The sequence below is a fragment of the Oppia nitens genome, unplaced genomic scaffold (genome assembly GCF_028296485.1).
Source record: "Oppia nitens isolate AA-2021 unplaced genomic scaffold, nextdenovo-longstitch-racon4-pilon3 scaffold34_pilon_pilon_pilon, whole genome shotgun sequence".
In the NCBI taxonomy this organism is placed as follows: domain Eukaryota; kingdom Metazoa; phylum Arthropoda; class Arachnida; order Sarcoptiformes; family Oppiidae; genus Oppia; species Oppia nitens.
The window spans coordinates 316,874-340,531 of NW_026533215.1; the positions used below are offsets into that span (position 1 = coordinate 316,874).

The 23,658-nt window shown below is 21.4% G+C and overlaps 1 protein-coding gene across 1 annotated transcript in view; it reads left to right on the forward strand.

Annotated features, from left to right (window-relative positions):
• Nucleotides 1-22,761, forward strand: part of LOC128956952 (uncharacterized) — a 101,677-nt gene extending 78,916 nt beyond the window's left edge. The window contains exons 8-15 of the mRNA XM_054302666.1: nucleotides 1,864-2,235; nucleotides 4,793-5,107; nucleotides 11,333-11,626; nucleotides 12,608-12,970; nucleotides 15,723-16,004; nucleotides 18,558-18,932; nucleotides 20,761-21,187; nucleotides 22,110-22,761. Of these exons, the coding sequence (XP_054158641.1) occupies nucleotides 1,864-2,235; nucleotides 4,793-5,107; nucleotides 11,333-11,626; nucleotides 12,608-12,970; nucleotides 15,723-16,004; nucleotides 18,558-18,932; nucleotides 20,761-21,187; nucleotides 22,110-22,761 (3,080 nt within the window). The remainder of the gene's footprint in view (nucleotides 1-1,863; nucleotides 2,236-4,792; nucleotides 5,108-11,332; nucleotides 11,627-12,607; nucleotides 12,971-15,722; nucleotides 16,005-18,557; nucleotides 18,933-20,760; nucleotides 21,188-22,109) is intronic.
• The last annotated feature ends 897 nt before the right edge of the window (nucleotides 22,762-23,658 follow it).

The following is a 23,658-nucleotide window of genomic DNA, read 5'->3' on the forward strand; positions in this document are numbered from 1 at the left end:
ATACAGTAAATATATATATATATATATTCACTGATCTATCAGTTTCTTTGACTTAAATAAAACCCCACAATTCAATTGATAGTCTAATATATTATATAATATGGCAAAGTGTGTGTGTGTGCGTATTGAGCACCGGGCGATTATTATTAAACCGTATTGTACTATGTGTGTGTGTGTAGCTTACAAACATGTTTGTGTGTGTGTGAATAAAAGTGATAGAAAGAAAGAGAGAGACAGAGAGACAGAGAGAGAACCGGGAGGACAGTTGTCTATCTCAGTGTGTGTGTGTGTATTGAATTGAACCGATGCTGTCGTTTACTATTTGATTGTTTGACACTTTTCTCTAAGAGATAGTAGTGATAGAGATATATGTTATATACAGTGAATGAGTGAATGAAAGAGAGAGAGAGAGAGAGAGAGAGAGAGAGAGAGAGAGAACGGGGGGAACTGTTGCTGTCTATTATAGATGTTGTACCAAAACAACTGAATTAATCACATATATTGTCGGCACAGTTGTCTACTACTACTACTAATACTATGGTATATAAGAAACCTACCGTTCCCCCCACCAATCGTATTCAATAAACAATATAACTTTTGTATATTAAGATACTTTTTTTCTAGATGTCTTACAACATAAACTATTGTTACTATATTGTACTGTATATACCATATACTTATTGTAATAAAAAAAACAGTATTGGTCTCATATGGCAGTCATAGCTACACACACACACACACATATATAGCACCGGTAGTTGTCGTTGTGTTGTTGTTATTCATACATATTACAGATATATATATATATATATATAGGGTGTAGTACTGTAGGCACATACCGGGTGTGCACATACTGTCTCTCCCGTATTGACAGATAAATAGATTAATCTCTCTATCTGTCTGTAATATTATTTATTTTTTTCGTAGTTGTGATGAGCACTGATAGACTGAAAAAAGTGAAACAAAAATCTCCCGGTGCACACACACACACATACACACACTATGTTAAATTTGATTAATGTCTTTTATATATATATATACAGATTGATATATGACCATGGTAGTAGTGATGATGATGATGATGATGATGTTCATTAAATAGTATATTGTTGTAATGATGATAATTGTGAATACATAAGCACTACTGTCTCCCCATAATAATCTTAACTACTGTTCCTCTAATTACCGGTTAACTAACTAACTAACAATTGATAATATCATATCTAATTGAACATTGATGATGACTTAATTTATTATTTTTTGTTTGATATTCAATTGATATATTTATACAGTTTATTAAAATAAATGTCTATTACTGCTACTATTAGTAATGAATCTAATAATAACTGTATTATTATTAATTATTTATTTATTGCTTAATTAATTATCATGGATTAAATAATATTGATTTATCGATTGATTGTTTGATTAATTGATTAAAATTGATAATAGTATAAAAAAAATATGTTAGCAAACTGTAGTTTATAATATTAATATAATTATAAAAATGCTATTGTTTTCAATTAATATTATAAGTACCCTATTATAAAAACTGTAAATTATTAATTTATTTAAAAATAACATATTTTAAATATATATTATTTATTTATTTTTTTAGTTAAAATGTCAAAACCAAATATATATATATATATATATATATTATGAAATTAATTATTTCTAATAATAATAAAAATATTTTATATAGAGTATATCATATTGTTAAGTAATATTTATTTAATTTTTTTTTTTAAAATTAATTAAATAGAATAATTAGAATTTACCCAATTTTTACTTTAATATTATTATTTAACTATTAATTCATTAATTAATAAAATTATTTATTTTATAATCTTAAAATAACAGATCCGCCAGCTGTGGCCATACAGCCCGTGGGTATTATATCGGTAAACGAGTCGTCATCGGTACAAATGTGGTGTACGTTTGACGCAAATCCGCCAAATGTTACCGAAATTGTTTGGTACAAAAATGGCCAACCATTGGATCAATTGAAACAACAACAACAACTGACACCATCGTCATCATCATCAACAACGACAACAATAGGCAACAAAAAGTTTATGAATAATAAGATAAAGTCGGGCACAGATGTCAGGGGTATACCTACTCTGACAATCAATGGCATAGACAGAGAGGATACGGCTAACTATAGCTGCCATATGAAGAATGCCTTCGGTAGGGGTAATAGCCATACCGTTACCCAATTGCAAGTCACCTGTAAGTCCTGTTTATTATTAATTACTGTTTATTATTAGTATAAAATTTTATCATAAATTTTTTGTAGTATTTGTAGTTTTAGTAGTAGAATATAGATATTGTATTTTTTATGTACTTTATTTTAAAATAATTTAATAAATAGCTAACTGTCCTAAAGTATATAGTTATAGATATTAATATAAGTTTACAGATAATATACGGTATATATATATATATGTATATAAAATTAAAGGTATTTTTTATTAAGTATTACAGTATTATTATTTAGCTATAGTGTTGTTGTTTTTTTTAATTTGATAATTCAATCTAAATATCTATTACTATCTAATTATAAACTTATTAAATAATCATATTTACATACAGTATATTTATATATCATATTTTAATATTCAAACTGTAAATAATTATTAATTTTAAAATTAAGTTGTTTATTTATAAATTATTTTTTTATATTACATTAGATTGAGTGAACAAGATTATCTATAAAATTTTTAGTAATAATAAAAATGTATTTTTTTGAAAATTTAACTTAGAATTTTACCAATGTTTATTTTTTTCGGTTGTTTAAAATTAAAATTGTGTATATAATTGTATATTAATTTATAATATGCATTATGAATATTTATAATAAAGCAAATTTGTTACTCTCAAATAATGAGTGAGACTATTGAACCCAATTATAATTAAGTATAGTATATATATACTGTATGTATGCACAGTGTATTTGACAGCTTATTAGTAGATATTTTACGTATAATAAATTAATCATTAGATATCTTAAAGTGTTTTAGATATATATATATACTGTTACAGTCTATATATATATATATATATATATATATATATATATATATATGTGTGTGTGTGTGTGTGTGTGTGTGTGTGTGTCTATGTATATATATATATATAATGTGTGTGTGTGTGTGTTAGTGTAATGACATAAACTATATTAGCGATGCTTAGACACACACACACACACATTGAATGGTTCATTAGTTGGTAAATATATAGTTAATAAATATATTGATATATATATATATACCTAATATATTAAATTATATCATAGACGCCGAAAATGGCACACATCTGTTGCCAATTCATATTTAAGGGGTGATTGCAAACTAAAAGAGAGTGGAGGGGAGGGAGGAAATAGGGAGGGCTGCCAAACGGTATATGTGTATAAAATATATGCTTTTACTAAATACTACCTTAAATATCAATATATATATATATATATACGACGGTGATATGTGAGGGGGACGGGAGGTATGAATTTGTAAACAATATATATTATTATAATATAATATTAATTTTTTTTTGTAAAATTAGTTAAAAAGTCGTGTTTTATTATTATTATTATTCTTTATATATATTACATTAAAAACTAGTGTATATTAGATATAATATTTAATATAAATAATTATCGTATTATACAGTACTTAAATAGTGTTAAACTTTTTTTTTTGTTTTTTGGGGGGGGGGTTGGGTGAGTGGGGAAGGTATTGTTAAATACAGGGTGCTTTGTGTTTGCACGTACAGCACACATACAGTACACCCCTTCCCATACAAACCCACCGTTTCCCTCATATATTACCACTCGATATATATATACAGAAAGCATGATATGTAATAAACTCTAACATACTGTGTATATAAATAATTAGTAAATTGTATTAAATATTATTATGTATCGTAAATTTTATTTTTATCAAAAAATAAATAAATAAATAAGCTTGGTATAAATTTATTATTTTGTAAAATAATATCTACTACTACTTATTAAATAAAAATTGTAAACATTTTAGTAATAATGATTGGTATTAAAAATTCAACAAATTGATAATTATATGCAAATAAATTAAACTAGGTAAAATTAGATGTTCAGCAAACTTTTAGTTGAATTATTTTCAAATATAAATTTACAATTTTTTCTAAAAAAATTATATCGTTATAATTTGTTATATTAATAGATTAAAGATTACAAAAAAATACATAAAAATTATTATAATTATTTAAAATTATTTAAAATAGTATAATTCTTTTTTGTTGTTGATAATTTTTCTTTATAATATTGTTTATTTTAAAAAAACTATATTATTATTTAATGTGGTATTTAAACCATTAAAATATCAGTAATAAATACTATATAGTATAATGAAAATTATTAAAACAATATTACTAATAAATATATATGAAAATATAAAATAACAAATTTAATTAATTAAAATAATTAATAAAATGTATATTTAAATTATACCGTAAAATAGGCACTTACTGTATTGTTAAATAATTTTATTGTTTTTTAAAAACTTATTTATTACAGTTAGTAAAATATTTAATATAATAAAATGTAAATAATTACTTTTAGATATTGAAAAAATTATACTATAATTAATAAGTGTAATTTTTTAGAAATAATAATTAATTAATTTTTAAAATTATTTATTGCCAAAAAAAATTAAATTAAATTAACTATAATTTTAATAATTTAGTTTTTTATATTAAAAAATATATTTATTTTATAAATTATTTTCTTTTAAACTTTTTTTTATTATAGTCCCGCCGGTAGTGACCATCGAAATGGAGCCGACAGTAGTGATAGAGTCGCCCAATTCAATGATACGGCTCCGGTGTCTGGCACTGGAGGGTAATCCACCGAAACTATCGTGGGTTCAATGGTATTTGAATGGCCAACCTATCGATAGTGACCAGTTTGCTGCAGCGGCTAACAGTGCCGTCGGCAATACCGCTGCCGATCAGCTAATAATGACAAACGTTAGCCGATTACAGGCCGGCAACTATACCTGTCGTGGCTATAACGGTGCTGCAGAGGCCAGTCGTCTATCGCCAGCCAAACAACTATTAGTCCAATGTATGTATTAATTGATTTGTTTTTTTTGTTTAAATATATATTGTTTGAAATCATATGTTTATACAATTGAATATTACTTACTGTTGATTGGAAACAATATTTATTTAGTTTTTTTAAATAATAGTTAAATCAATTAATTAATAGAAATTAATGTTATTTAGTAATGAATACAAATATTTATTTTTTTTTAAAAAAAACTTATTATTATAGTTTTAATAACTTTTTATTATATTTATTAAAATTGATTAATATATTGTTTGTGCTTTTTTGATTAAATTTATAAATCAAAATTATCAAGTCAATAAATTTTTTTTTAAAAATAAATAAATTACATTAATAATAAATTTATTTTATTTATAAAAACCGTTTTTTTTGTGAGTATCAATTTATGTATATTGATTGATACAATCATAAATTTTTTAGAAAATAAATTTTATTATTTGATATTTAAAAATTTAGTGATCCATAAATATGATGTGCAAATAAAAAGCAAAATCAAAATAAAAAAAATAGATTAAACCCATAAATATAATTTGAATAAATTTTGTATATATACTGATATATTGGTTAAAATATATTATTTATAAAAAAGTATTGAATAAATATGATATAAAAAAAATTTTATCAAATGATTAAATTAAATAAAAGTCAAATATATATATATGAATATAAATTCATAAATAATATAAAAAAAAAATCAAATGCTATAATATACTCATATTTCAATGCATTTCAAATAAAACATAATATCATATAATATTTGTTTCATTAAAAATTGTTGAAATGAAAGATAATATATATATATATACTGTATATGAAAATTATTTGGTTATATAATATATAACATATTTGATTGCATTGATGTGATTATCTTATTTGAATGAATGGATGAATTGAAAATTAAAACTTTAATTTTTTACTCATAAATTATGTATAAATTTATGTCATATAATATAATAAAAATAAAATTTGTTAAAAATTTGCACTTTTGAATATAAATTTACAATTGATTTTTTTTATTTGAGTTAAGATTATATATATTATATATATAGTATATAAAACTTAAATACATTTAGATTTTAGGTTTTTCTTTTAGTTATATATTATCAATAATTTTTGATGATTACTATAAACATATATATAAATATAATGATGGCAATGCACTCAAATAAAATTATCATGCTCAAATACGAATGTATATTAATATATTATATTATATATATATAATATACATATAAATTTGCATATTTTGCTATTTAAAAATTAGTGTCACATAACATTTGTTAGATAAAAGTTAATAAAAATTTTATTTTATATTATTCACCATAAAAATTATGTTTTTCATGAATATTATAAAACATTATTATTATTATTTTATATATATATATACTGTATATACTTTACTATATTTATATCATATTATAGACTATATATATACAGTATAAAAATATATTCAGATTTTATTATATAGTTTATATTTAATATGTATATACAGTGTGTGTACTTGTTTTGAATAATTGATTTGATTTTTATTTGTTTTTTATGAATTGTTTAAAAATTTACAAATTGTATATATATAGTGTATATACTATATATTTTATAGTTAATTTTTTTATTTATATTTTTGATAGATTACATGAATTATTAGCAAATCAAGTGAGATTTTTTTTATTTAAAAAATCAAAATAAAACAAATTAATTTTTTTATGTATATTTTTATGGGAATAATCAATAATTTAAATAATTAATATTTTATTAATGAAATTGCATTTAAATAATATAATTATAATAATATATGTTTTTTATTTATGTCTATAATTCAAATATTTATATATATATAAATTAAGTATAGCTTATTAAACTATACATTATTAATATTTATCAAACTATTTATTACTTATTTTAAATGTCTATAATTATATATATTTATATAATGATAAATATTTTATTAGCTATATATGCAAATGATTTTTAAGCGATTGCTAATAAAATATTTAATAATAAAAATAATTTTTTTAGTAAAACTTTTTTGCAAATAAAATGTTTAAAAATATTTTATTTGATATTTTTTTATTATTCAATGATATCATCATCAGTGCTGTTGACCTGATATTTTCAGACAAAATATTTTATATTTATTATACATAAAAATATTATTTGATTTTTTTGAAATATATTTTTGTTGTCAAATACCTATATATATATACTATACTTATATTGCATTATATCTAATAACTAATATAAGTTTATATATATATTTCACTTATATATCTATCAAATAAAAAAAATGTTTTTACAGTTATTATTAGTTATATAGACAACATTTTAAAATATTTTATATTTTTTAATAATTATAAATTGAATATTAATTATGATTATTTTATTTTAATTTATATTTTAATAAGTTAATAAAAAATTTCAATTTATTTTATTATTATTATTATGTTTATTAATATTGATTTATTTATTTTAAATATTAATAAAATATTTATAAATTTATAAATATGTTTTACTGTACCATATCTGGCACAGGTATGACTCATCGCTAAACACTTGAGATTTAATAATAAAAAATAGACATCACTTGAAGCTTATATAATATATAATATATTTATATATATATATTCACACTGAATATGACTTATATTTATTTATTTTTAAAAAAATATATGATTTTAAGTGTAGAAAAATACAAATATTTTATTTTTAAAAAAATAATTATTAATAATAAGAAATTTATTTTACAATTAATAATAATTATTATGCTAATAACGCTTATTTTAAAACAAATTGATTTTTTTAATTGAGAAAAAATTACTAATAATTTTCTTATAGTTTTTATAATTATATTTTTTTAAAGTTGTTTTTTTTGCTAAAAAAAATAGTAATAAATTTCATATAAAATAAATTATTTATATTTTTTATGTATTATGAAATACATTGTCTTAAGTATTAACAACACTCACTATATAAGCCAAGTATTTATCTTTTTCTCTCTCTCTTTGAAAATAATAATATAATTTATAAAATAAATATATATAAAAAACAATTCAATTATTATTATTATCACTGAATTTTTGACGGTATTTGGATGACAGAAATGAGTTGTGATGTGAATAACTAATACCTAACAGAGAGATATATATATATAAATGTCTTTATATTTATATATATATATAATATTATATAATATTTTAAGTCTTAAGATATAAAAATGAGATTTTTATAACAATAAATATACTGTATATATATATATATGTATTTCAAAGTTAGGAGTGAAAAACTATTGTATAATTAGATAAAAAAAATACTTTTAGTTTTCTGCAAAAAAAAATTTATTTTAGTTGTTTCACAATTTTTTTGGGGGTTTATATACAAAGTACTTATTGTTTTTTATTTGTGTTTTGTTTTACTGTATTTTGTAGACATATATTACTGTATATATATTACTGTATATATTACTGTAATTATAACATGAGAGATATATCATATACTTAAAACTATATATGATATTATATATATATATACACATATATATATAAATGTATTAACATCTCATCTTTAATTATTTTTTTAATGTTTTAAAATTTTCTGTTTTTTTTACTTAAAGTTTATAAGAATTTTATAAATAAAATAATAATTTTTAAAAAATAAAGTTTAGACTTAATAATAATTAAAAAAAATTGAGATTATAAAGTAAATTGTTTTTAAATTAAGTTAAAATGTAAATATATATTAATTTTTTTAAAAATTATTAACATTAAATAAATTAACTTCTAATTATAAATAAAATTATAGTTGTATTAATTTGAAATTAAAAAATTAATAATTACAATAAACAATATTATTATTATTGTAATTAATCCATTAGAAAATAAATATAAACTATTAATATTAATAATACTTTAATATTATATATTATTATTTTATATTTCAAAAAAAACTTTAGGTCAAAATATATTTAATAATAATAATAATAAATCTTTTAAGTTATACTATATTAACCTTTATTTATATTATATAATATTAGAAAAGTGTGTGTGACTTATGGCAATAAAAATACTAATAACTTATATAATGATTATAAACAACAATATACTGTATATAAACACTTTAGTGAGTGATAAGTACTTTATTATACTGTTTATTATTATTATTATATTGAATTGTATTTTCAACAGTATATATATATTATTAAAATATTTTCTTTATTAAATAACTTTGACTTTCTTTCAATAAATAAGCCGATATTTATTATTATTATTATTATTACTATATATATATATATATATATATGATATATATATAGTAAAGTATTTTATATACAGTAGTAATAAAAATAATCAAATATATTGAAAACGATAGATAAATATTTGTTTCATTAATACAATATATCGTATATTTTTTTCTTTCTAAGTTTCTCTATATATTTATTAAGAGATTAAATAATAAAAAAAGATGCTTAAGTTGTTATCAATATAAATAAATATATATATAATGATAGAAAAAAATGCAATGATTAATATAGTATACTAAAAAATTAAATAATAAGTACAAAATTTTTATATATAATATCATAGATTTATAATGGAAATATATATAAATTTATATTGATATACTTAAATACCTATAATATTAATATAAATAAATAGTGAATCATATATATATATATAAATGAAATACTCTTATAAAATAAAATGTTGAAAATGTTATTGAATTTATTAAATAAATTATTTGAGAGATATGTGAAATATTATTTAATATATCATTTATAGATATATTGTACTAAATCCAATATTGTCTAGGTCTAAATAGATTTTTAAACTATAAATATAAAACAAAATTTATATATATAAAAAAAATAGTAATAATAATAATAATATTAGCTTCCGGGATCACACACTTCAATATAATACTACAACTACTACTAATAATAATACTATAAATGAAAATAATGTTGCAATAAGTTTATATCAAATATGTTTTGACAGATACTTTCACACACACACACACACACACACACACACACACACACACACACACACACACACACACACACATACAAAAACACACACACACACACATACATATTCACTCACACACTCACACATGTCTACTGGTTTTTTATTGACATTAATGAAAAATGACATTTATCAAATTTTATAAAATTATTTTTGATAAATTTATATACTGTATATATAATTTAGTTATTTAAAAAAAATATTAATAAAAATAAGCGCTTTACAAATTTATTATATTTAAAAAAATGAATATAAATTTTTTTGAAAATTTAAAGTAGATTTAATTTATTATTATTATTATATAATTTATAATATTATAGATATAGTGATTTTATAATAATTATTAAATTAATTAGGATATATAAAATTAATTTTATATAAAAAACACATACAGTTTATTGATCCATTACTGTTTAACTATTAGTTGTAAAAATTTAATGTATCCAGTATATTTAACTAAAATTCAAAATTTACAGTTTATTATTAGTTAAAAATAAAAATTGAATTAAATTTTTAAAAAATATTAAAATAAAAACAAACAAAAAAACAATAGTATACTAATAATTATTTTAAAAAATAATAATAATTGATTGATACAGTTTACACACACACACATACACTCGCAAAAAAATAAAAAAATCAAAAAAAACAATTTAATTTTTAATAATTAAATAAAAGTTCATTAATATAAAATACTAAAATAAATCAACTAATCATTTATAATACTCAGTCTCCTATGAGCGCACAGTTAGCTAAACAACAACAACAACAAAATCCTTTTTCTAAGAGATTTAAGAGACACATATGATAGATGATGTACTCAACACACCAAACATACATACCAGTGCTAATCACACCCTAGGATTTTGCATCATCCGATGGTTAATCCAATTAAATGCCACACAAAATATACACATACTTATACCAAATGCTTATGTATGTCTTTGGCTGTCTGTCCATATTTACCTATCTATCCATATATATCAGTCAATACACACACACATACCTATCCTTCATTGACTTTGATGAGTTGACTTTCATATAGCATCGGTATATGATTATAACAGTGCGTTAATCTATAGATTTATATATATGACTGATGTCTATACGTATATATCTGTGTGATTAGAAAAGTCTGGGTATTAATAGATATTAATATTATAATTAATAATATATTTATTTATTTTTTGTTTGTTATATACAGACACACCGGGCGATGCGAAACTGTCGGTTATGATGGCCAACAGTGACAACCTATCATATGCTACCAAAGGTACGATAGTTACACTTGAATGCGAAACCAATGATCCGGGCAATCCGGGAGCCCTGAGCTATGTTTGGACACACAATGGACGTCCGATAGTACCGTTAGCTACTGATCAGCCTAATGTCTATCGTACGGCACCGGCCGATGTGGCCGTACGGGGCGAGTATGCCTGCGCTGCTGTCAATACTGTAGGACAGGGCCAGTGGGCGCACCTGTGGCTTGAAGTCAAAAGTAAGTGTCGTTTATAATTACAGTATTAGCTATTAATATCAATTGAATTAAAAAATATAAAAATATAATATATAAAAATTTTTATTTATTTATTTAAAAACTAATATTATTTAATAATATATATATATTTAAATATATACAAACTATAAAATTAATTTTATGATTATTTTTTATGTTTTTGTTGTTGTTTTTTATTTTGTTTTTTTTTTGAATAATATTTAATTATTTATTATTAAATAGTAACAAATTTATTTATAATAGCAATTAATTATCTAAAAAATACATTATAATATTTTTCAAAAATAATAAATAATTGTCTCTGATTTTTTAAAGTAATTTAATATAAATTAGTAAAATTAGTTATATTTACAGTTAACAAAATAAAAATATCAACATTTTTCATGGCTATTAGTTTTACATAGTAATTAATATTAAAGTTAATTTACTAAAAAACTCTAATGATTTTTCTACAGTTTTTTAATTTTAAATAAAGTTATCAAAAAAATTAAATAAATTTGATAAAAATTTACAAATTTTCAACAAACTGTTTAATGATAAATATATTAATTAATTATTTTTATTAAATATATAATATATAATATATTAAATGCATATTTTTAACTAAAAAATTATTAGAATATTTAAAAATTTTAATTATTGATTTTCATTAGTAGTGAAATTTAAATTGAAAAATAAATCAGTATTTAATTATTTATAGTTTTTTTTAAATAGTTTAAAATTAATTATAATTAAAATATAATTTATTATTATTATTAATTGTAACAAATAATTTGAGTTTTTTAGTTTAAATAATTTTGATTAAATAATTAATTTTTTTTAATATTTGACATATGGTTAAGCTTTTTATCAATTTTGCTAACTATTTAAAACAAATAAAATATAATTATTTTTTTTACAAAATTTATTTTTATAAAAAATTATTTAATATCTTTGTTGTCTGTATTGTCTATATGTATTCAGCGCCGCCCCGACTGATCCAGGGTTTGGAGCGTACTATCGGTTCTCTATCTAACCGTTCCCTAACTCTATCCTGTCGTGTGGAATGTCATCCATTGTGTGCCATCAACTGGTATCGCAATAACGATAGTCTGGCACCGGTAGGCGATTCTACTACTCCTACTGGTGCCGGCAGTGTCTACTACTATCACATTGAATCAGTGGAACATCCGTTAGACGATCGGAACGGTGTTTTCGGCTCCCGAACCTCGTATCTACACATTCACAATACTACAGCATTGGAGGACAGGGATGTAATTGAGTGTCGAAGCGATGATAACGGTGTCGGCAGTCCTGTCCATTCGGCAATCGTCTACAGACATGAATGTATGTATTATTAATAATAGTTATTATTATTATTATTATTATTTAGTTATAAGTATTAATATAGGATATAATATTAATTAATTATCATTTAGTTTGTTAATAGTATTGATAATAATAATAATTAATCTAGTTAGTCAATTAGTAATAATAATAATAGTTAATTAGTCTAATTAATAACAATATATGTACTAAAATTTTTAATATAATATTTTATAACCAGTTAAAATGATATTTAAAAATAAAATTAAATAATATATTAACTAATATATTTATAACAAAAAATATAGAAATAATATTGTTTTATAATATACTACAGGTAACACACAGGTTATATATACTAGAATATACAGTAAAACTAATTATGTCAATTATCTAAAAACAATTAAATTGATAAATTAATAATTAATTAGCCAATCTATTAACAGTAATAATCATAAAATACACACACATACATACACACATACATACATACAAACACACATACATACATACAAACACACATACACACACACACACACACACACACATACATACAGGAGTTTAAGTAATTGCCATAAATAATTAAGCCATTGGGTGATTTTACTAATATAAAACTAATAGAAATATATTATATATTGTATATATATATATATATTATATGATATAAATAGTATTTCTATTAGATTTTTTTAGTGTTGTATTTAGTAAAATCACCATGCTTAATTATTTATTAAGAGTTAGCAATGTTACTAATTGAATTGTGACTGACTGACTAAATGACTATACATATTATTATTATTATTATTAGAAGTTTTACTATCTGTATAATATTGATTTCTATGTGTGTATGCAATAAACTACCAGTGCTCTCTATCTAACTATCCTAAGTTTAAGGTCAGTGCACCTGTATGTGTATGACACTGTACACAGTCTGTATGTACTTTAATACTAAATCATTAATGACATTAGTAGGTGTACCGGTAGGTTAAGTGATTTGGGATTTATTATTATTATTATTTTATATGTATTATCAAAAATTATTAGTCAAAAAAAATAGTTTTCTTTGTTTAGCCAACAAATAAATGAATTGAATGTATAACAAAAAAAAATTCATTGTTTGCTATTCAATATGTTTTATATATGTAAAACATTAGTTGAATTTTACGGCATTTACTCATTTGACGCACCAATAGATTAAAAAAAACTAATTTTATTTTTATTAAAACATTTTATTTTAATATGAAATTGTATTACAATTTAGTTTATATGTTGCAGTCGTTAAGCACAGGTATATCTAAGCATAAAATGTAAGGTCAGTGCTGACCCTTATATAGAGATTTTAGGCAATACTTGACCCATAAAATAGTCGGCAGTTATTTGAAAAGTAATAAACATATAGAAAGTGAATACTTTCTATAAATTGCAAAAATGCTAAATTTAAGTCTATTTGATAATTAAATTATTGCTATATTTTAGTGAAATATAGATATTTTAAAGTTATTTTCAAACATAAAGTGTTTATACTTTACATATAATATATACGTTTAGTTAGTTATTAATATATATATATAATATGAATATATTGCTCATTAAGCCACTGCTGATTAATAATTTATAGCCATATATATATAGACTATATATATATTTGCTGTTCATAATAATGTAAACTTATTTGTTAGATATACAGTTTATACATACCGACATAATACTGTATATAAATTTATTATTATATATAATTGTGTGGTATTTATTATTTGGTATTAGATTTATTAAATATTAAAATTATCTATACATTAGTATAGTCTACTATGTCGTATATAGACAACTAATTAGATAAAATATTAGAGAGATATAAATATATAGGGAAAAAATATAATTATATTATCATTAAAAGGCAATTAACGTAATTAAAGTAAATGTTTAATTATGTGCTACTGATTATGTTTATAGCAAATTCAATCATAATAAAAGTATCAGTAATTTATTAGATATTTTATAAACTTATAATATTTTTAAAAAAATAATATTATAAATTTTTTTTAATTTTTTTATACATTTATAATTTAGGAAAAAATTAGAGTTTATTTTAATATATATATATATTATATATATATTTAAAATTTTATTATTAAATAAATATGCAAATTAATTGAAATTAAAAAAAACTAATTTAAATATTAATCTGATTTAAATAAAATTATTAATTATGTATAACATTTATCTTATATACTAATTGATAAATAAAATAATTTGTATTAAATAGATAATAAAAATAATAATAATTATTATTTACAGTTTATAAATTTGAATATTATTTTATTTTAATAATTGAATTTATTTAATTAATTTACTTTAAAATTTATCAGTTATTTAATCATATGAACTTTCTAATAAATTAATAATTAAAATGATTATATATCTTATCAATTAATTTTTTATATTATAATTCAAAAGATTTTATTTATTGAATAAATTTTAAAAAAATTATTAATAATTATTATTATTAATTATCGTAAAAAAATTTTGTTTATAAGGTTATAATTAAATCTATTATTTAATTATTTAAAAAATAATAACAGTTTAAAATTTGTGTGTGTGTTATATTTATAATAATTATTTATTTGTCAAAAGTAAAAACTGTTAAATATTTTTATATATTTAATATATAATTTTAGTTAACTTAAAAAATAAAATAATTATTTAATTGATTGATTAATTAATATTATTATTATAAAATTTTTATTAATTAATTTTGTTGTTGTAATCATATCAGTTGGTCCGCAAAACGTCGAGATATCTGTCCCTCGACTGGAGCTCATGGAAGGCGATCCCATTGCCGACGATCTGATTGTCTGTACGGCCCGGGCCTACCCGATGGCCAATTACTATTGGACACATGGATCATCAAATACCGACCAGATAACCACTGTTGGCCGCTATCTGACCTTTAACTCGACCGGCGGCCGTATTACACGGGAACAGTCTGGTAACTATACCTGTGTGGTAACCAATCGACACGGCCAGTCACTCGGCTATGTGGCCATTACCGTATTGTGTAAGTATTATTAACTTGTTTCATGTATACAGTATGTATAAGCTAACTGTCCCATAAACTATAATACAATAGTCCCATATGACCCCCACCCTACCAGCTATTTAATTATATTATATGACTGTCCACTTTAATATACTATATATACAAATTAATTAATTAATTGTTATTTTATACATTATTATATCTTTTAAAAATTATCTAAAATAAAATTTTACTTATTTAGATACAATATTATATACAAAATATATTTAGTAATTAAGTACTATTTCGGTAATATAATTATACATGTATTTAAATTATCTATGAATGTATATATATATATATATATATTTGTGTGGTTGACAGTTAATTATTGAATATAATCTTAAATTAAATGTTGATTGAAATCAATTTGAATATAAATTTATATATGATATCTAAAATTGTTGTCAAGTATTGTCTCAACAATCAGATAAACAGTACAAATATAAGAGTCAAAATGTCTATTTGATATTATGTTATATGCATACAGATAAATAATATATATACTGTATATATTTTATATGATGTATACAAATATATTGTTGTTATTGTATTTTTGTATGTTTTTATCATTATTATCATTTTGTGAGAGCATTCAATCAACCCATTCATATATATATATATATATAAATTATCAAATTTATTATATCTACTATACTATCAATCACTGTCGAGTTAGCCATTATTATGCATGTATATTATATATATATATATGCTGTATATTAAGATACCACACAAATATAATAAATAAATTGAATTTTGTTTTGACAATATATAGATATCATTGTAATAATTATTATTAAATTGTCATAACAAATGACAACAACAATAATAATAATAATAACAAAACAAGTATTTTTGTAATAATTAAAATTTATAAATATATATTTAATTAAATTAAAATTATCTGTCGATTGTATAGTCTAAATGCTTTATACTAATAACAATTAATTTATCAATGTTAATTTTATTTTGGTAATATTTTTACAGTTTTATATTTGAAAAATTGTCTAGCTAATATATATATATATATATATATATATATATATATATATTAGCTTATACTGTAGATTGACATATAAAATGTTTGGCCAACCAATGATAGTTAAAATGTCAATCAATCAGTAGATGAAAATAGTCGACCAAAAAAAATACAGTACAAAATAACTGTACAATTGATTTATACAATATATATACTGTATATTGTTTTTGTATACTGTATATTGTTTTATATCGATGTTATAGTTTCCAATATATATATCTTATAGTATTTGTGGTCCAATTAATTTGTTTTATTGTTTTTTTTGTTTTTTTAAATACCAAATAGCGTTTCGCTATCTATCAGTCTAACTAACCAACTGTCTGTCTGTCTATATGTTTGTCCATCTATTTAGATGTCATTCAAAATCCAAAAGTAATAAAAACCAAAAAAAAAACAGAAAGTTTTGTTATTTTAGTTTTAGGTTTATTTTTGACTTCAATTATTTAAATGAAAAATTTCAGATATTTATTATTTATATATAATTCTATATATAATTCTTTATATAATTTTATATATAATTATATATAAAGTAATATTAAACTATATATTTTACTATACGTTGTTTGTCTGCTAAATATTCACTATCTAAAAGATGACACCAAAAAAATACAATACAAAACAAAACAAATAGATTTTAATTTAATTAAATTAAATGCAATCAAAAAACGAGAGTCCATTTGTGTGATTTGTGTCTACACTGTCTATGTGTGTGTGTGTTTGGCCTCAAAATAAACTAAACTAAAATACAATATTATTATTGTTAAGATACGAAAACCAAACTAAACTAAATAACAAAAATAAAAGCTAAAACATAACATTATTATGTGAACCTCATTAGTGGCAATAAATTAGCAAACAATGAGAGAGAGAGAGAGTCAATGAAAGTTATAAATGTTTTATTTAGTCTAAAAAATAAATGATTGGATATAATTAAAATAAATATGCTAGCTTATTTGTCAAGTTAATAGATTTTTTGTTGTTTTGTTTGTTATTGTTTGTTTACTTTATTTATTTTCAATTATTCAACGATTTTATTTATTTTTTGTAAATTTTATTTTATTAATTAAGATAAATTATTTTTTTATTTAATAATTTTTAATAGTTTTTAAATATTTGTTTTAAATTTAATTAATTTGTTGATTATAAGTATAATAATGTATTTTAATTTTAAAAATAATACTTATTTTTTAAAAAAAACTGTGACTTTTTAATTACTCAATATATATTAAATACTTAATTCATTAAAATGTTTTTATAATTATAGTTAGAAAATATAGAAAAATAATTAACATAAAGTTATTAGTTTAAATATACAGTAAATGAAAATTTTTAGAAATAATTAAATAAATTTAATTAAATAAAACTATTTATATATAATACATATTTAATAGTTAATTCAAATTCATATTAATAATTATTATTTATTTACTTATATTTTATTTTACTGATATTTATTTATTTTTTATTTTTCAATGAACTCATCCATTTAGATCGTCCCGAATGCCAAATGAAACGGGAGTACAGTTTCGAGGGTCGACCCATACTGTCGTGTGAGGCCCAGTCCAATCCGTCTGTGATCAACTTTACCTGGTTTAAGGGCAACAAAACAATATCGGAAGTCCAAAGTTCAATGCCCGACAACAACCCGGCCGGTCTGGGACCGGGAGGTGGTGGTGGTGGTGGTGGCGGCAGCGATAGTGAACTGGGCATCGGTGGCACAGGTAGTTCGGCATCGATGGTTGGCAGCAAACAGTCGACAGTGCTTGTACTGGCCGACAATGATGTCGATGCCTACTATTGTATAGCCACTAATACGATAGGGTCGTCCCAGCCGTGCAAACTGCATGTCCAACAAATCGCAAGTGGTATGTACTATGTGTATATGTGTAATACATTGTGTATATGTATGTGTGTGTGTGTGTGTGTGTGTATGTGTGTCTATGTATGTGTGTTTTATGTGTATTATTTATATTTTATTTTAAATATATATATATTATATATTAGTTGTAAAATGTTTTTATTTTATAAAAATAATAATAATAAACTGTTATCAAACATATTAGTTTATTTACATTTAATTATACATAAAATATGTAATTAGTCTATATTTTAACATTATAATACTATTTTAGTACAATTATACAAAATAATAACGTTTCATATCCTATTACCTAAATTTATATTTTTTAAAAATATATATATATTTATATAAAATATTAAAATATAAAAATACAGTTTTGAGAAAAAAATTTAAATTATTATTCTGTTATAGTTTTTTTTAAAAAAATAATTAATTCAAATTTTCAATTATTAAATATATATTATAAATCAAAATAATAATAAATTTTTTTAATTTGTAATTTTTAAAACATATAAAAAAAATTTTGATAACTATTATATAATAGTATTATTAAACTTTAATTATTCTATATATATAATATAATTATTAAAATATATATATAAAAAACTAACTTTTTTATGTGACAATTGTTTTATATGTAGAAAATGCTACTAATTTTGAATATTTTATGACCATATTATTAACGGCACATTAAATTTTATTACAATAATAATAATAATAATAATTTCTAACTATTATTATTACAATACATTTTGGTGTTAAAGAGATTTTATTTTATTTTTTGTAAAATAAAATAAATTTATGTTTCACTTATAATTCACACACATTTATGTGTTTCAAAAAGATTTAATTGTATGACTAATGACTGGACTTTTTGACACAACAATAATGTTATATATATTTTCCGGAGACTCCGGGATCTCAATCTTACTTTCCTCTCATCTCTCTCTCTCTCTCTCTCTCTCTCTCTCTCTCTCTCTCCGATTCAGTCATACTTTTAATGTCCAATTTTTTGGTTTACACATCACTAGTTGTCACACACATAATAATTATGATGATGTGTTGATGGCAACCCATTGAATACATATACACACATAGATAGGGCACAGTTAGTTAGTTAGTTGGTCGGCATATACATGTCCGGCACATACAGTTTAGTTGATTCATATAATATATATATATATATAATATATTATGATATAAATTTATTGGCCGGAAATCATTATAATTTTTTGTTGTTAATAGACTACTAATCCTTTTTAATATAAACTGTACTCTACCGACACATATTCATAGTCAGTCCACTATTAATAATTAAAATATTATTATAAAGTAATTTGTATTTAAAAATTATTCAAATATATTAGTTTTAATTATTTTATTTTAATGAGAGTGAGTGAGTGAGTCAATGAGTTAGAAATTTAAAAATATTAGTTATTTTAATTAGATATTAAAATTAAATATCTAACTAAAAAAATTTATAATAATAATAATATTGATTGTAAATACCCATGGTATATGTTTTACCCAATTATTTATTTGCTAACAAAATATATATTATTGTAATAAAAAAAACTTAATTTTTTATTACAGTTTATTTTAAAAAAATTATTTCAAAAAATTTATATATATATGTATAAAATAATTATTGTAATGAATTAAATCAATAGTCTTAAAATCATATAATTTAAAACACGTTTTATATATTAATAGTATACACAAAAAAATATCTAATAATAAATTTATATTAATTAATATTTTTATTTCTAATTATTTATAATATTATTTTATTAGACTATTTATTAATTATTATTTTTGATATACACTTATAGCTCCTTCAGGTTGGGTACAGACACTATTGTCTGATGAAAATCTTATAATAGTGGCCATCAGTGCCGGTGCTGTCGTATTTTTGTTGGCCTCCAGTCTAGTCATTGTTGTCATCTGTGCGGCCAAACGTAAGCTTAAAGGCATACACGGAGTCAATGGTCTGAGTGCTCGACGGGCACATCTGGTCGACGCACAGGGAGGTATCGGTGGATGCGGTGGTGCCGGTAGTATAGGTGCCGCTAATCCATTGATCAGCAGTGGTATCGGTAGTGGTGGACAAACCTACGGACAAACAGCCTTTACAACCCGTTTCTCGTCCTCAGTGGCCAACAGTCCGTCCATACAGTCGATGGACAGTCATAAGCAAAAGTCGGCATCGTTTGCCTTAATTAATCAGTTGCCGATTATTGATGAACAACGATCGATGATGTAAGTGTGCTCAATATATTACCTACCAGTGCTCAATATCTACCAGTGCTCTCTATCCTAACTATACATTTTCATCCATACATGCATTTATTTAATATGGAATTTACTCTTTCTATTTATATAACCGTTAGACTAGTATCTAATTATATAAATATATCAATATATACTGTATATATATATATTGTATAGTATAGCACAGGGAGGTATTGAACAACAACGACACAAATGTGGAAACATTGTGTGTATGTGTTTTCCCATGACTTTTAGTTTCATTAATTGTGAAAATACTGTACCACTGAAACAATACAAACAGCTATTAGTTTAGGTTATGCTTATCAGTAAAAATATCATTGATTTATACAATCAATATTAACTAGTATACCTATCAATATATGTATATATATATATTTTGATATATATATGGTTTTTAACAGTGTCTATTAATTATATAAATATATACAGTATATATTAAATATTAAGTTTTATTTTTAATGTGATTATAACAGTAATTAATATAATATATTCAATAAATTTCTGTTAGTGTTTTATTTGTTGGTAAAAATAAAAATTTATTAATTTGTAATTTATTAATATATTTTTAAATATAATTTAGTTATACCTAAAATTTTTTTATTAAATATATTAACAACAATAATAATAATAGTTATAAATTAATTAGTAGTAAATAGTTTAGTGATTGATTATTTATCGTAAATTTCTAGTAATATTATATTAAATTTTTTATTATTTGCATATATTTATAATATTAGTTAGAAATTAATTAATGATAAAAAATTTAGTGACTGATTATTTACCGTAATTTTCTAGAAATATTATTTGTATAATAATTGCTAATTTTTATATATTATATATAAAACAAAAAATTAATATATAAATTAATACATATGATATATATATATAGACGCAATGGCCGGTGCATAACTGCACTGTCCATCAACGACATGGACTATGGTATTAATAATCAACATAATCGACAACATCACCACCAAAACAACAACAACAACAACAGTGCCAACATCTATACCCCTCAAAAATCGCCGCTAATATCGTCGGCAATGTCTCAGTGCGTCCAACTGTCGTCCAACACTTCCAGCCAACAACTCGATGGTAGTCCACTATTATGTAGTGACGACTACCGGAGCTATATCGACGATGACATCGACGACGACATCGATGACGATCAGCTATCGGTACCGACAGCCGGCAGTTCATCGCCGGACAACACCGCCAACACTACCACTACAACTGCACCAATGATACATCATTTCTATGATCGGCCCATACATTACAATACAGTCAACCATCACAACAACAACAACAATCGTAACCAACAATCGGTGATACATCACTATAACATACCACCGCCGAGACCGCCGCCGCCGCCAACATCGGCAATGATGGTCACTAGCAATAGCCTACCACATCATCGGCTACATCATAGCCATCACAATCGCCAACAACGACAGCAACCCTATCAACAACCACAACAACACCACTATAGCTATATAAACAACTCGAGAGATAATTTTGATTACGATTACGGCTATAGATAACTGAAATTTACAAAAAAAAATTAAATGATTTTTATTGTTGTTGTTGTTGTTGTTTAAAAGTAATGATAAAATTTTCTGATAATTAAATGTTTTTATTTAATAATAATAAAATAATATATATATATATAAAGTTTTTTATGTGTTTTTTGTGTATAATTTGCTTAAACTATTTGTTAGGTTATATTTATTTTGTAAACCTCGCTATCATATTGATTGTACTGTAAATATATTTATATATAAATATAAAACTAATGAATGATTGATTATATTAAATAAATAAAAATATTTGTAAAATTTTTAATTATTATTATTATTATAAATGTGTGAAAATTTTAAGACAAACACATTGTTTTTCATTACATTTTTAAAAAAAATTGTTTTATTTAAATATTAATTTTTTAATTTCTTTATATTTTATTTATTGATAATTATTATTAACATATTTGTATACTGTATGTAAATAATTAAGTGCTATATTTATATTATAATTATTATAAATATTTATATAAATGTATATAATTATTAAATTATAATTTTAAAACAGTTATATTGAGAGTAATAGTATAGTTGGGATAAGTCAGGGTTTTTATAATTAATTAAATAATAATAATAATATATTATTAAATAATTATGAAGTTATGTTTATAATAATGTAAATAAATAATTATTATATGAAACCTTTACTTTAAAAATAAATAAATAAATATTATTATTATTATAATTATTTGTTTTTTTTGTTTGTTATATTGTTAACTTCAAAAAAATAATAATAAACTATTATATAGATACATTTTATTTAATAATAATATTAAACATTTAAAAAATAAATTTATAAAACTAAAAATAAAAGTTTAGCTAGATAATTAAATTAACAATAAAAATTATATAATAGACAAA